This window comes from Nerophis ophidion, linkage group LG25 (genome assembly GCF_033978795.1).
Source record: "Nerophis ophidion isolate RoL-2023_Sa linkage group LG25, RoL_Noph_v1.0, whole genome shotgun sequence".
In the NCBI taxonomy this organism is placed as follows: domain Eukaryota; kingdom Metazoa; phylum Chordata; class Actinopteri; order Syngnathiformes; family Syngnathidae; genus Nerophis; species Nerophis ophidion.
This window is the reverse complement of record NC_084635.1, coordinates 27,329,754-27,346,388: the sequence shown is the minus strand read 5'-3', so window position 1 is coordinate 27,346,388 and position 16,635 is coordinate 27,329,754. Positions and strand designations below refer to the sequence as shown.

The window sequence follows — 16,635 nt, the reverse complement described above, 5'->3', positions numbered from 1 at the left end:
TCAACTCTGTAAACTGCTGCTGGAATTTTAATTTTCCTGAAGGAACTCTCCTGAAGGAATCAATAAAGTACTATCTATCTATCTATCTATCTATCTATCTATCTATCTATCTATCTATCTATCTATCTATCTATCTATCTATCTATCTATCTATCTATCTATCTATCTAATAAGGCTGTCAATACATGTTAGTGGCAGTGGGATATCTCAGTAATGAGACCACTAACCTGCTTAGTTATCACTGTACAGTCCATGTTCAAAGATACCATCTTTATTCTTGTTAATGGCTGTGGCATTTGAGCAATTTATCATTTCTAATTTCACTTCACTTTTTTCACTCTACCTCCGTTTTTCTTTGATGCGCTAATGTCAGAAGTCTTCCTCACGCTCAGAAGACATAAAGAAACAAATAAACAATAGTGAATGAAGCGTCAAAACCTGTACATGTGCCAGGTGCATGTATAGTTTGTGTTCTCTTTTTTTATATATAGTATTGGTAATTAGCGTTATGTCAAAGACAATTGTTTATTTTGTTTTCGTTTTTATTTAAATTTTAAAAAACATGTAGTTGTCATACACCCTGTCTTACTGATTATAAACTGATTTTGTTACAATGGTATGTTGTTGTTTCATGACAACTGCCTAACCTTGTTTCTGTTTGAAGGAGGTAAAGGCCTTTTGGATGTGCAGCCTCACTGGGTTTCAGCACTTGCTTGGCCTGAAGAAGAACCACAATCTTTGTGGTCTGGAGAACCGACTGATATGTTGCTGGTGGGTCGAATGGATGGATCCCTGGGCCTTATTGAGGTACTGGATTCTTCCAGGATGCGCCGCACAGAGCTAGAGCATTGCTACAGGAAAGATGGTACGGATGTAAAGAGGTGTTGTGTTAATGTTTTTGAGTGCCTTGTGAATTTCCAGGTGACAAATACATTTGTGACAAAGTGGATTTGTACTTTTCAGTGGCAGTGATGAACATAGTCTGGTACAGTGAAGACAAACCTTTTGCTGTGGGCTACGCAGATGGAAAGCTGTTAATTGGAACCAAAGAGCCCTTAGAGCAACGAGCCATTGTGGTCATTGATGCTCACAAGGTAAAATATGCTAACGAGCCTAGAATAGAATTACATTCTTCTACAAATTTTCAAAGAAACTGAATCTAATTGTATTATTCAGGAGTCCATTACCAATATGAAGTGGAGTCCTACTGGTCAAATCTTGATGACTTGCGCGAAAGAAGAGACGGTGAAACTTTGGGCCAGTCCAGACCAGTGCTCTGAGTTAGGCACCGGCTGGCGGTGTTTAATTAGTCTTAGACAACCCTCCCTGGTAAATGGTGTTGCTTGGTGCAGCTTACCCGGACGTGGCCCAAAGCACCTCAGCATGCTTGCCATGTAGGTCTTTTTTTTGTTCTTTTTTATTTTATCTTTTTACATTTTTTTATAACAATGCTAGAAATAATATGCAATTCAATCAGGAAAAAGGTGAAATTATTCAAAGAATATACAGACTGCACTCTGGATTAACACAAATCACTTTTTTTTTTACACATCAACAAAAGGTTTGAAATGTGCTTGAGGTTACCAACACTTGTGACATCTCAAACAAATTGTCAAGCTTGCAAAGAAATGCTTAAATATCGATCCTTTTCATTCTTTATTTGATGTCATTCTTTTTTAAGTAGTAAACAGTCTCTGTCATGAATGCATTGGACATAAGGGTCCAAAAGTGTTGTTTTTCTTGGCAGAGTTGCATATGACCCCAAGGGTTGGGTATTATTATTACTTTATTAATGTACCCCCCTCAACAAAGTTCAGAAAACTGTTGTTAAAGAAACAACACACTCATTCCTCTGGCAATGAATTAAGCAATGAACATGTACACACTCTGCCATATGATTTACATCTAGAAATGTGGTCAGGACGATTAATGATCCAGTATTGGCTAAGTAATGGACAGTCATCCAAATGTCAAATAACTACAAGTGTGTTTGTATGTTGACTCTTTCAAAACCCAGAATAACACTATTATAGCTTTTTACTACCAGGTTTTATATCTGTTATCTACCTAAAACAAACAATTCAAATAAATGAACGGATAGCAGTTTTTGTCAAGACTGAATACTAGAGATGCGCGGTTTGCGGTCTCATCCGCGGAGTCCGCGGATATACCGCGGGTTGGGCGGGTGACATGATGAAAAAATCTATTTTAATCAGATTCGGGCAGGTGGCGGTTGAACCATCCGGAAATATTTGATATACATGGTTCTGGGATCGGTATCCTTTACCGTTCAAAGAGCAATTTAAGACCTGTTTCACAAAGCGAAGAAGTCAATAGGAGACGCTAATATTCTCTAGAATGACTGCCGGCAGTCACCCATACAATAAGTATTATAGGGCGTGCTATAAAGCCATTGGCTTTGTCGCCTTCCACAGCATGTACGATTTGCTTGTCAATCCAGCAAGGCATACTGGGTGACACAGAGTACACTAATGGTTGTGATATAAACAATTTTAACACTCTTAGTAATATGCGCCACGCTGTGAAGCCACACCAAACAAGATTGACAAACACATTTCGGGAGAACATCCTCCCAGTAACACAACATAAACGCAAGACAACAAATACCCAGAATCCTCTGTATCCGCCCACCACCCGTGCGTCGGTAAGGTGGGCGGGGTTGGGGGTGCGGGGGTGTAAAATATATTTGGGCTGTCTCACGGATACAAAAGATTCTGGGTATTTATGTTGTTACTGTGAGGATGTTCTCCCGAAATGTGTTTGTCAATCTCGTCTGGTTTGGCTTCACAGCGTGTCGCATATTACTAAGAGTGTTAAAATTGTTTATATCACAACCATCAGTACTCTGTATCACCCAGTATGCCTTTCAATCTTATTTGTGTGATTGCGGAAGCTGCACACAACATGTTGCCGGACTAACAATCGGTTTGTACATGTTGTTGAAGGTGTCAAAGGCAATGGTTTCACAGCACGCCCAAATTTTTGTCATCATGATGAACGCTATTGGATATTCGCGAGAACGTTAGCGGCTCCCATTGTCTTCATTACTCTGTGAAATGGGTTTAAATAGCTCTGTGAGTGGTAAAGGTGGCCGACCTCTGATGTATTTCAGCGGGCGGGTGGCGGGCGGTTGCGGTTCTGATACAATGTTGGTTCGGGTGGACGGCGGGTAGATGACGACTTTGGTGATGCGGTTGCGGATGATATAATTGCCTATCCGCGCATCTCTACTGAATACATACCGACTTCTGACCACATATTATATTGGGTCTTTTTGACTGGTATGACTTTTTTGTGCCATAATGTTTTTCAGATGCTGCCAAAATGGTCTCGTGTCAGTCTGGACTGTGCCAGAGACCATCTCAGGCTTCCTAGAATTCTCTTCCTCTGACTCTGAGGGGTGGTGGGAGAAAGAAGCTAATTCTAAACCTATGGTATTGATTACATAAAACATTGTCCTATTGATACACTACATAAATGTCAAGAATGACAAAACAAGCAATTGCGGAAACTCTAAAAAGTGTGTACACTCCTCACATTTCAGCAACTATTTGGGGGGGATTTATAAAACACCTTTTTCAGTGACACAAAGCACTTCTCTTTGAGAACCCATTACTAATTTACTCCACATTCACACATAGAAATAGTTAAACACAGTAGAATAAAATATAAAGGTGTGACTCTAATGATTTTTAGAGTAGTCAACATACAGCTTGTACAGAAGCATATTTTACTGGCCACTCAAAACGACTCGGCATACAGTTTTCTCGAAATAGCTAGCAACACAAGTGGATAGTAGAAAGATGTTTTGCCTACCACCAAGCATTTTGTGTCAATGTGTGGGGCTGCATAAATCCTGCCAGCATAAATGAGCTGATGTTTATTGAAATAGACATGAATAGTGACGTGTTGTGAGGTTCATTCCGCACCTGGTGAGGAACTGACATTTTTTTATACATTAACGTCTTGTGCTGTAATTAATGTTAATACAGCATGCTCATTGCAGGGATAATCCCCTTGTTTTTTTTCATTATACCGACAACCATTTTTTGGTCTTACATTTATTTGTATAAGAAGTCCATGTGCCTATCATCGGAGGAAGCTGTTTCTTTATTTGTAAAAGTCCTCCTTATTTCCTTTTCTGTTTTTTTGTAATACTGTTTTGAATTAAGTTTCCGGCTACAGTAGTTGTGCCTCATTGCAGAATGATGGCAAGGACAAGGACCTCACATTTTCACAATGAAAAAAAGAAACTGCGCTTTTTTGTTCCTCTACATTTTGTTGTCCAACTAAATAAATTACATCACATTTACATAAAACACATTACACAGGCTGCTCAAAGTCTTGGTGTGTATGTTTCTGCAAACTAAACATTATATTGGCGACCTGCTGACAGAAACCGCCACAAGTCCTCAGAACACTCAGCTGTGAGAGCACTCCACTAAGAAGGAACGCTCGCTTCTGCACTAAGTAGAGAAGAAAGACTCATGGTAGCCTTCTCTAAGATTTCTGCTCTGTACTTGGTCATGAAATGTGAGAATTCTGCTAAAGGTGATGGAGTCTTTCTCCAGATTTGAACCTATTGACGCTCCTGTGGAGGAGCACAAGGTGTCTGACATCCATCAGCTCTTTTATGTCATAGGATGACTACTGTGCTAAAGAATGTTGGTGCCCACACAAAATTTTGATACTTTGAGTACAATTTGGACAATTTCACTGCTATGCCCTCACTTCAGTTGGGTTGCAAATACACTGCTTTTATGTTGGACACTACTTTTGAGTCCATCCAAGTTGCATCATATTTCTTTAGTAGCCTACTGTCTCTTGAGACTACACAATGAAATGGTTGCTAAAATGTGAGTGCTGTACTCACTTTTGTGAGGTACTGCCGTCACTGTCATTCTACTTACATTCTATTACTGTTTGTGTTGTAGTCTTCACAATGGTCCCAAGATGGAGCAACGTGTGTTTTCCAACTGAAGGGCCATATCACTCCAGCTAAAATAGTGGCCTTCAGTCCTGATGGGCTTTCTTTGGCCTCTGGAGGAGTTGGAGGCCTAATGAACATTTGGTCCCTGAGAGTAAGTCAATATATACTGATGAAGGTTAAAATATCCTGATTTTCTCCAATAAAAGCGGGATACAGTGTGTCGGGCAGCAGGTTGCTGAACAAAGGAAGAGGCATAATCTTAAATGTATTTAACTATAATCTTGTTCATACAGCTGTAAATAGTATAACATGACCTCCAAATTTAACAAGTTTGTGGAGCTTAAATGACAAATGTATTGTGTGTGGCGCATGTTTGTATACAGGATGGGTCAGTTGTTCAAACAGTTGTTGCTGGTTCAGGCGCTATCCAGAATATTGTGTGGATCCCGGATGTGGGGGTTGCGGTGTGCTCCAACAGGTCAAAGGTGAAACATGTTGCCTATTATACAATACTTACGGCCAATTTAGAGCAGATAAATATGTTACTCTCTGGTCTGCTTTTTCTCATTTCCTATTCTAGGATGTGTTGGTGGTGAATTGCTCCAAAGAGTTCATGGCATCCAACCATGTGCTAGCCACTTGCCGCACAGCTCTTAAAAAACAAGGTGTAGTTGGCCTCAACATGGCGCCTTGCATGAGGGCCTTCCTGGAGAGACTACCTCTTATGCTGCAGGAGCAGTATGCATATGAGAAGGTACGAGGCATGTGATATGTTAAAGAAAGTAAGAATAAAACATTTAAAAAATAACTCTCTTCTATCTATTTTATTAAATTTGTTAGTGTCTACTTTTGGGGACTTAGGGGGGTCAACACTGAGTACTTTGCCAGCCATTCGCAGTTACAGTGGGGCAAAAAAGTATTTAGTCAGCCACCAATTGTGCAAGTTCACTTAAAATGATGACAGAGGTCTGTAATTTTCATCATAGGTACACTTCAACTGTGAGAGACAGAATGTAAAAAAAAATCCAGAAATTCACATTGTAGGAATTTTAAAGAATTTATTTCTAAATTATGGTGGAAAATAAGTATTTGGTCACTTCAAACAAGGAAAATCTCTGGCTCTCACATAACTGTAACTTCTTCTTTAAGAAGCTCTTCTGTCCTCCACTTGTTACCTGTATTAATGGAACCTGTTTGAACTTGTTATCTGTGTAAAAGACACCTGTCCACCGCCTCAAACTGTCAGACTCCAAACTCCGCTATGGCCAAGACCAAAGAGCTGTCAAAGGACACCAGGAAAAGAATTGTAGACCTGCACCAGACTGGGAAGAGTGAATCTACAATAGGCAAGCAGCTTGGTGTGAACAAATCAACTGTGGGAGCAATTATCAGAAAATGGAAGACATACAGACCACTGATAATCTCCCTCGATCTGGAGCTCCACAAAAAATCTCATCCCGTGGGGTCAAAATGATCATGAGAATGGTGAGCAAAAATCCCAGAACCACACGGGGGGACCTGGTGAATGACCTGCAGAGAGCTGGGACCAAAGTAACAAAGGTTACCATCAGTAACATACTGCGCCGACAGGGAATCAAATCCTGCAGTGCCAGACATGTCCCCCTGCTTAAGCCAGTACATGTCCAGAACCGTCTGAAGTTTGCCAGAGAGCACATGGTTATACAGCAGAGGATTGGGAGAATGTCATGTGGTCAGATGAAACCAAAATAGAACTGTTTGGTACAAACTCAACTCGTCGTGTTTGAAGGAAGAAGAATACTGAGTTGCATCCCATAAACACCATACCTACTGTGAAGCATGAGGGTGGTAAAATCATTCTTTGGGGCTGTTTTTCTGCTAAGGGGACAGGACGACTGATCCGTGTTAAGGAAAGAATGAATGGAGCCATGTATCGTGAGATTTTGAGCCAAAACCTTCTTCCATCAGTGAGAGCTTTGAAGATGAAACGTGGCTGGGTCTTTCAGCATGACAACTATCCCAAACACACCGCCCGGGCAACGAAGGAGTTGCTCCGTAAGAAGCATTTGAAAGTCCTGAAGTTGGCTTAGCCAGTGTCCAGACCTCAACCCCATAGAAAATCTGTGGAGGGAGTTGAAAGTCCGTGTTGCTCGGCGACAGCCCCAAAACATCACTGCTCTCAAGAAGATCTGCATAGAGGAATGGGCCGAAATACCAGTTACTGTGTGTACAAACCTGGTAAAGACCTATAGTAATCGTTTGATCTCTGTTATTGCCAACAAAGGTTATATTACAAAGTATTGAGTTGAATTTTTGTTATTGACCAAATACTTATTTTCCACTATAATTTACAAATCAATTCTATAAAATTCCTACAATGTGAATTCCTGGATTTTTTTTTCCACATTCTGTCTCTCCCAGTTGAAGTGTACCTATGATGAAAATTACAGACCTATGTCATCATTTTAAGTGGGAGAACTTGCACAATCGGTTGCTGACTAAATACTTTTTTGCCCCACTGTAATCACTAACTATTGTAATGTTCTTGGACTGGGACGAGTCCCTGCAAGCACAAAGAGAAACTTTTCACAGAAAGGCCAAACTACAATTTTAATCCAGAATGTCGTGGCTGTGAGAGCAGAAAGTTAACATACGTTAGTAATTTCTCTGAAGTAGAAATGGGGTAGGATTAGGGCTAACTTAAAATTCTCCCTCCTCTCCCGCCACTCTTCTACTTGATCCTGCCCATTGGCTCTCACATCTAGTGCCATTGCAAAGTATTGCAATATTATGTATATGGACGTCACTCGAGTCTAGCTATGTCTCGCGGCTGTGTTGGATCCATTATGGATTGAACTTTCACAGTATCATGTTAGACCCGCTCGACATCCATTGCTTTCGTCCTCTCCAAGGTTCTCATAGTCATCATTGTCACTGACGTCCCACTGGGCGTGAGTTTCCCTTGCCCTTATGTGGGCCTACCGAGGATGTCGTAGTGGTTTGTGTTGTGGTTTGTGCAGCCCTTTGAGACACTAGTGATTTAGGGCTATATAAGTAATCATTGATTGATTGATTGATATGTAATAGTCTAGCTATGCAATCAACTCTTGCCGTTTGCCAGCAGATGGGGCAAATGTTTGTTTACTTTAAAGATGCCGTTTCACGCGATGTTTGGCTTCGCTTGTGCTCTTTTTATTTTTTTTGCTTGTCTTTATTAAGACCATTTAGTAGACAACTTTTTGGGAAAAATATGCAAGAGCTGGCGAATCAGCTTGCGGTATCCATCCATCCATTTTCTACCGCTTATTCCCTTTTGGGGTCGCGGGGGTGTATGTGAAATGTAATTAATTGTGTATTTGTGTTTGAAGTGCAGCAGTAAAGGTTTGAAGTCTGACCGAAAGAAAATCATTAAATATGCTTATTACTTACATTTGTACGACTTGTCCAGGGTGTACCCCGCCTTCCGCCCGATTGTAGCTGAGATAGGCGCCAGCGCCCCCCGTGACCCCGAAAGGGAATAAGCGGTAGAAAATGGATGGATGTATGCTTCTCTGTGTTTCTGGTTTGCCATCTTTCTCCTCGCACTCGATAGTGTAGGGAGGTCTGCAAGTTCACTTTGCCTCGGGGGAGGTACTTTGCCCTTCTCCACTAACTGACGGATTATTTGAATGCCTCCTGATTGACCTGAGCGCGCCAAACCATGGAGGGAGGTAAAAAACAAGGGCGGATGAGGGATATTCAAATCAGACCTAAATATTAAGCTTTGTTTCTTCCTAATACTTTTTTAACATATTCTATAAATATATATATATGTATAAAATGTGATGTATTATATTGAAGCTGTGTACATTGAAATATACTTAAACCACCCAATCAACGCAGATACTTCATAAAACGTCTCCTCTGTGTTAAAACAATCTCCATTGACAAGCGAGTGTTTCAAAACTATCTTTGTCTATACGAAGACATGCTCATCTGCTGTCATGCACATTTTCTCCACACAGAAGCCCAGAAAAGCAGCCACAGCTAACTTGGTGGCATTACGCCTCTGTTAATTTAATAATGTTAATTGTGATGTACTGGACATAAAGACAGCCCAGGAAACAATTTGAAGGTCACCACCCATAAGCAGGGGCCATAGAGGTCGGGTGCATTGTGAGCTGGGCGGCAGCCGAAGGCAGGGCACTTGGCGGTCCGATCCTCGGCTACAGAAGCTAGCTCTTGGGACGTGGAACGTCACCTCACTGGGGGGGAAGGAGCCTGAGCTAGTGCGCGAGGTAGAGAAGTTCCGGCTGGATATAGTCGGACTCACCTCGACGCACAGCAAGGGCTCTGGAACCAGTTCTCTCGAGAGGGACTGGACCCTCTTCCACTCTGGCGTTGCCGGCAGTGAGAGGCGACGGGCTGGGGTGGCAATTCTGGTTGCCCCCCGGCTCAAAGCCTGTACGTTTGAGTTCAACCCAGTGGACGAGAGGGTAGCTTCCCTTCGCCTTCGGGTGGGGGGACGGGTCCTGACTGTTGTTTGTGCTTACGCACCAAACAGCAGTTCAGAATACCCACCCTTTTTGGGTACACTCGAGGGAGTACTGGAAAGTGCTCCTCCGGGTGATTCCCTTGTCCTACTGGGAGACTTCAACGCTCATGTTGGCAACGACAGTGAAACCTGGAGAGGCGTGATTGGGAAGAATGGTCGCCCGGATCTAAACCCGAGTGGTGTTTTGTTATTGGACTTTTGTGCTCGTCACAGTTTGTCGATAACAAACACCATGTTCAAACATAAGGGTGTCCATATGTGCACTTGGCACCAGGACACCCTAGGCCGCAGTTCCATGATCGACTTTGTAGTTGTGTCATCGGATTTGCGGCCTTATGTTTTGGACACTCGGGTGAAGAGAGGGGCGGAGCTTTCTACCGATCACCACCTGGTGGTGAGTTGGCTGCGATGGTGGGGGAGGATGCCGGACAGACCTGGCAGGCCCAAGCGCATTGTGAGGGTCTGCTGGGAACGTTTGGCAGAGTCTCCTGTCAGAGAGAGTTTCAATTCACACCTCCGGGAGAACTTTGAACATGTCACGAGGGAGGTGCGGGACATTGAGTCCGAGTGGACCATGTTCCGAACCTCTATTGTCGAGGCGGCTGATTGGAGCTGTGGCCGCAAGGTTGTTGGTGCCTGTCGTGGCGGTAATCCCAGAACCCGTTGGTGGACACCAGCAGTGAGGGATGCCGTCAAGCTGAAGAAGGAGTCCTATCGGGTTCTTTTGGCTCATAGGACTCCGGAGGCAGTGGACGGGTACCGACGGGCCAAGCGGTGTGCAGCTTTAGCGGTCGCGGAGACAAAAACTCGGACATGGGAAGAGTTCGGGGAAGCCATGGAAAACGACTTCCGGACGGCTTCGAAGCGATTCTGGACCACCATACGGCGCCTCAGGAAGGGGAAGCAGTGCACTATCAACACCGTGTATGGTGCGGATGGTGTTCTGCTGACTTCGACTGCGGATGTTGTGGATCGGTGGAGGGAATACTTCGAAGACCTCCTCAATCCCACCAACACGTCTTTCTTTGAGGAAGCGGTGCCTGGGGAATCTGTAGTGGACTCTCCTATTTCTGGGGCTGAGGTCGCTGAGGTAGTTAAAAAGCTCCTCGGCGGCAAGGCCCCGGGGGTGGATGAGATCCGCCCGGAGTTCCTTAAGGCTCTGGATGCTGTGGGGCTGTCTTGGTTGACAAGACTCTGCAGCATCGCGTGGACATCGGGGGCGGTACCTCTGGTTTGGCAGACCGGGGTGGTGGTCCCTCTCTTTAAGAAGGGGGACCGGAGGGTGTGTTCCAACTATCGTGGGATCACACTCCTCAGCCTTCCCGGTAAGGTTTATTCAGGTGTACTGGAGAGGAGGCTTCGCCGGATAGTCGAACCTCGGATTCAGGAGGAACAGTGTGGTTTTCGTCCTGGTCGTGGAACTGTGGACCAGCTCTATACTCTCGGCAGGGTTCTTGAGGGTGCATGGGAGTTTGCCCAACCAGTCTACATGTGCTTTGTGGACTTGGAGAAGGCATTCGACCGTGTCCCTCGGGAAGTCCTGTGGGGAGTGCTCAGAGAGTATGGGGTATCGGACTGTCTGATTGTGGCGGTCCGCTCCCTGTATGATCAGTGCCAGAGCTTGGTCCGCATTGCTGGCAGTAAGTCGGACACTTTTCCAGTGAAGGTTGGACTCCGCCAAGGCTGTCCTTTGTCACCGATTCTGTTCATAACTTTTATGGACAGAATTTCTAGGCCTAGTCAAGGCGTTGAGGGGTTCCGGTTTGGTGGCCACGGGATTAGGTCTCTGCTTTTTGCAGATGATGTAGTCCTGATGGCTTCATCTGGCCGGGATCTTCAGCTCTCACTGGATCGGTTCGCAGCCGAGTGTGAAGCGACCGGAATGAGAATCAGCACCTCCAAGTCCGAGTCCATGGTTCTCGCCCGGAAAAGGGTGGAGTGCCATCTCCGGGTTGGGTAGGAGACCCTGCCCCCAGTGGAGGAGTTCAAGTACCTAGGAGTCTTGTTCACGAGTGGGGGAAGAGTGGATCGTGAGATCGACAGGCGGATCGGTGCGGCGTCTTCAGTAATGCGGACGTTGTATCGATCCGTTGTGGTGAAGAAGGAGCTGAGCCGGAAGGCAAAGCTCTCAATTTACCGGTCGATCTACGTTCCCATCCTCACCTATGGTCATGAGCTTTGGGTCATGACCGAAAGGATAAGATCACGGGTACAAGCGGCCGAAATGAGTTTCCTCCGCCGGGTGGCGGGGCTCTCCCTTAGAGATAGGGTGAGAAGCTCTGCCATCCGGGAGGAGCTCAACGTAAAGCCGCTGCTCCTCCACATCGAGAGGAGCCAGATGAGGTGGTTCGGGCATCTGGTCAGGATGCCACCCGAACGCCTCCCTAGGGAGGTGTTTAGGGCACGTCCAACCGGTAGGAGGCCACGGGGAAGACCCAGGACACGTTGGAAAGACTATGTCTCCCGGCTGGCCTGGGAACGCCTCGGGATCCCCCGGGAAGAGCTAGACGAAGTGGCTGGGGATAGGGAAGTCTGGGCTTCCCTGCTTAGGCTGCTGCCCCCGCGACCCGACCTCGGATAAGCGGAAGATGATGGATGGATGGATGGATGGCACCCATAAGTAAATATCTTGATGTTCTGTTGTTAAATATGGGTTACAACATGAGATAATGTTGCACACTTCTAATGACACAAAGCAAAACAATAAGGAAAGTTAAAGTACCAATGATTGTCACACACACACTAGGTGTGGTGAAATGTGTCCTCTGCATTTGACCCATCCCCTTGATCACCCTCTGGGAAGTGAGGGGAGCAGTGGGCAGCAGCGGTGCCGTGCCCGGTAATCATTTATGGTGATTTAACCCCCAATTCCAGAAGAATTGGAAAGTGTAGCAAGAGCAGCAGCAGCCGTCAAAGCACATTTTGATGCCTCTTTTCAGCAATGTTGAGTGAAAGTAGCAGTCTGTTCACGTTTAAACATACGATATGTCTTCTTAGCTAGTAAGCCAGTGTTGTTTACCTTTGTACTTTGTAAATGGCAGCGCACAACTATGACGTCGTCAGACGAGGTCAAAAATGTATTCCATTTTTTTCACGCGCACACACTGAAGGCAGAATTTTGAAACTCTACACACTGGCCAGCATTTTAAAATGTGTGAGTTTCTAAAAGGACAAACCTGTTTGAACAAGAAGCCAAAGTGCATAGAAAAGTATGCATTTTTTTAAATTATCCGTGATTGGACAAGGCCAAATACGAATGATACATGCATCAAATGTGGCTGATTCATTGATTAATTTATCCGAGCTGACCGGGAGGTATGGTAACCCAAATAACGTTCAAGAAACGTTTCACACATGCACAATTCAAAATCTTAGCAGTACTTCTGACTGATAATTTATAAACAAAATAAAGTATTTTTCTTCTCAGTTATATTAATTCCAATTCTTTTCTGATCTTCCAGCCTCATGTTGTGTGTGGTGAACAGCTTATCCACAGTCCGTACATGCAATGCTTAGCCTGCCTGGCAGTGGGACTTCATTTGGACCAGCTGCTGTGCTGCCCACCAGTGCCGCCCTCTCTGCGACACTGCCCAACCGAGTCTGGCTCTGCCGTTTGGAGTGCAAGTGAATGGGCGTGGCTGGACTGCTTCTCAACAACAGTGAAAGCTGCAGAAGCCTTGGCTCGAGGTGCCACCTTCCCTGAGTCCTTTGCTGTTCCTGACCTGGAGCCTGTTCTGAAAGACGACATGGCCTTGCTCATGGTGAGAGAGGGTTCTTCTGCATTTAAAAACCTAAATTATGATACATTTTAGTGAGCCGCTTGAATGTTATTTTCCACTATTGTTTTGTCCAGGACAACAGTAAATGGGTCTCTGGTATGGATGAACAAATTATGTCTTGGGCCATCTCCAGACCTGAGGTAATTTAATCAATGCCCAAGAAAGCTTTTATAAAAGAATTGCTCACTATTCTCCTATTGACGATTGGACTCTCTCTGTCCATTCTAATTTCATATCCAGGATTGGCACCTTGGAGGGAAATGTGACGTGTATTTGTGGGGTGCTGGACGGCATGGTCAGTTGGCAGAGGCAGGCAGAAACATCTTGGTACCAACCATTGCACCCTCCTTCTCACAGGCACAACAGGTATACATTTAAACAACCTGAAGATCACGGTGTCTTTATTGCCGATAGCTCCAGTTTTTATGCATAACTCCTGTTTATCTAGTGACACCTGAGATTGAGTTCCCAATTGGAGCGGTGACTTCCAGGTCTTCATGCGTTGGTCTTCAAATTAGAGGACATTTATCTTGGCAACTGTCAGTTTATGTATACATTTTCAATCGCTGGATGATTGTATTTTGAACTTATGATGGTACCTTAAGCTCGCCAGCAAATGAACATTCCTCTCAGCCCTCTATACTGTATATATGGTACGTACAGATAAATGTAAAAAAGATATATATATATATATGTACATATATATATATATATATATATATATATATATATATATATATATATATATATATATATATATATATATATATATATATATATATATATATATATATATTCCTATTCATCACGTGTGATTAAACTTCCTTGAAGTGGAGGAATACTTAAAAACTTATGATTGTATAGTTAATGTTTACATTTATACACCATGCAATTAAATTCCCACATAAATTAACAAAAGAAAGTTTTTTAGGAAATGTGTACGAAGCATGTTATGATTGGGAAGCACACACGCATATGTTCTCTTTCTTTGCCTTGCACAAGAGTGAGTAATACTAACATCTGTGAGGGAAAAGTCTACCAAAATTCCATCACTTTGACCTATTATAGTTGGTAATTTGGGATTGTGGAGGAGGACTGTGATGAGTGCACTGTTGGAGTGAAGGTGAGCGACCTCGTCTGGGCGACTGGAGACAGCGCACCCTCAGACGGTGGCGTGGCATGTGCTGACTGAGAGACACAGCTGTCAGATGATTAGTTTGCGCAGGTGATACGTGTTAGACTAATTATCTGTTGTCCTTAACAATGAGCAGCCGGGTGCAAGAGAGGAGTTCAGACCCGGGAGACTGTAAAGGCAAGACATACCTGTTTGTAAGAGACCTGAGCGACTGAAAAGTCGAGACATTTCCTGTTGTGTGAAATTGAAGATTAAAACTCCTGTCAAACCCAAGCAACTGGCTTGTAGCGTAACTGTGTGAGTAGGAAAAGCTTACATTTGGCGCCCAACTTAAAAAAAAAAAGAAGAGAACAATGTCGACACCTAGCCCAATAGAGGCATTGGGGCCGCTGTTGGCGGAAGTATCAACGGCCAACCACCACATGGAAGCAATGCAGGGACAAATTGCACAACAAAACCAAATCCTGCGAGCCATGACGGAGAGGATCAGCATTGAATTCATCATTGGCGACTGTGGGGATGCACAGAATGGCCGAAAAGGAAGATCCACAAATATATATGGACATGTTCGAAGCCACAGCGGGCGCATGCGCATGGCCTGAGGAGGAATGAGCAGTGCGGCTGCTGCCGCTGCTGGTGGAAGAGGCGCAGGGAGCGGCACTCAGCCTACCACCAGATTCCCGGGTAAGATACCGGGACTTGAGACGCGCAGAGCTGGACCAGACGGGAGGATCCAAAGAAGATCACAGGCGCCGGTTCCGGGCAATGTGACTCGGCCCGGAGGTGCGGCCTTTCGTCCTGGGCCAGCAACTCAGAGACGCGGCGACCAGATGGCTGCAACCCGGGCAAATTCAGGAGGTGATGGAACAAATAATTCTGGAGCAGTTCATTAAAGCGATCCCGGCACGGACCTCAGCGTTGGTCCGGTATCACCGCCCACAAGACCTGGCCGCGGCGGTGGCCCTAGCAGAGGACCATCTGGCAGTGCACCAAAAGGAGGAAAAGACAGCGGAGGCGGGGGAGCGCCCAGTTCCAACGCCGCGCAGGATGCGCGCGCAGCCGGCTGATGGAATTCAGCAATGGACAAAGTTTAAAAATGCTCAACCTGTTTTATCTCCTCTTCAGAACCCGGCCGCTATGGACGCTGTGTCTCCGCCGCAAACGGCTCCTCGAATGCCTGGGCAGGTGTGCTGGAGGTGTGGACGGCTTGGACACCTGCAGCGGGAATGTCCTAACATGGAGGTGGGACAGGTGATCCTGGTCGTCGACCCTGCGGCGCCCTCCCCCGGGCCAGGAGAGACGTACAACGTATCGGTCAGGATACAAGGAAGTACACACCGGGCGATTGTGGATTCGGGCTGCGAGCAGTCTATGATCCACCGAATCTGGTTCGACCCGTGGCGTTGAGAATGGGTACACGGGTGCAGGCTGAATGTGTGCATGGAGATGTTCACGAGTACCCTATTGTACTGGTGGAAAAATTTTTGCACCCCTTAATCTTGGTCAGGAATTTAATGGGTTAATAGAGCAGTGCGCAGGGGTGCGTTCACGACCGGTAGGAAAAGGGGATATCCGCGCTGTTCTCATCGGCGACGCGAGATCATTCAACGATGCCGTGGGGTAGGGGCAAGGGGAGACGGCGGGGGCTTCTCAGGAAGGCTCCCCAATGGCGCCCCATGGATGATTTTCCACTCGATCAGTCTCGAGATAACACTCTGCGCGCGACCTGGGACCAAGTGATTTCAATTGATGGGCAGCGGGTTCGCCCGGGGATAGCGCGGGATTTCCCTCACTTTGCATTGATTAGGGACAGATTATACAGAGAGAGTCGTGACACTCAGACAGGGGAGGAAATCACCCAAATGGAGGTGCCGAAAAAACGTCGGGAAATGATTTTCCAGGCGGGACATTTTAATCCCATGGCCGGCCACATGCGGTATCATAAGAAACTTAATCGGATAATGGTCCGGTTCTTTTGGCCAGACATTCGAGCGGACGTGCGCTGTTGGTGCGCGGACTGCCCGGATTGTTAGCTAGTAAACCCAGCGGCCACCCCTAGGGCTCCTTTGCGGCCATTACCACTCATAGAGGTCCTATTCGAGCGTATTGGTATGGACCTTGTCGGACCATTTCACCCGAGTACCCAGTGATATCGCTTTGCGCTAGTCTTGGTTACGCAACGCGCTATCCCGAAGCAGTACCACTGCGCTCCATCTCTGCAAAGAGTGTAGCTCAGGCACTGTTTCAAGTTATCTCC

At 45.4% G+C, this 16,635-nt stretch overlaps 1 protein-coding gene across 13 annotated transcripts in view; it reads left to right on the top strand.

Annotated features, from left to right (window-relative positions):
* Window positions 1-16,635, top strand: part of herc1 (HECT and RLD domain containing E3 ubiquitin protein ligase family member 1) — a 179,255-nt gene that overhangs the window by 128,365 nt on the left and 34,255 nt on the right. For all 13 annotated transcript variants that reach the window (XM_061886983.1, XM_061886987.1, XM_061886982.1 and 10 more), the window contains 10 exons: window positions 665-865; window positions 964-1,094; window positions 1,177-1,394; window positions 3,335-3,455; window positions 4,956-5,102; window positions 5,335-5,436; window positions 5,532-5,705; window positions 12,926-13,225; window positions 13,318-13,383; window positions 13,484-13,609. In XM_061886983.1, the coding sequence (XP_061742967.1) occupies window positions 665-865; window positions 964-1,094; window positions 1,177-1,394; window positions 3,335-3,455; window positions 4,956-5,102; window positions 5,335-5,436; window positions 5,532-5,705; window positions 12,926-13,225; window positions 13,318-13,383; window positions 13,484-13,609 (1,586 nt within the window). The remainder of the gene's footprint in view (window positions 1-664; window positions 866-963; window positions 1,095-1,176; window positions 1,395-3,334; window positions 3,456-4,955; window positions 5,103-5,334; window positions 5,437-5,531; window positions 5,706-12,925; window positions 13,226-13,317; window positions 13,384-13,483; window positions 13,610-16,635) is intronic.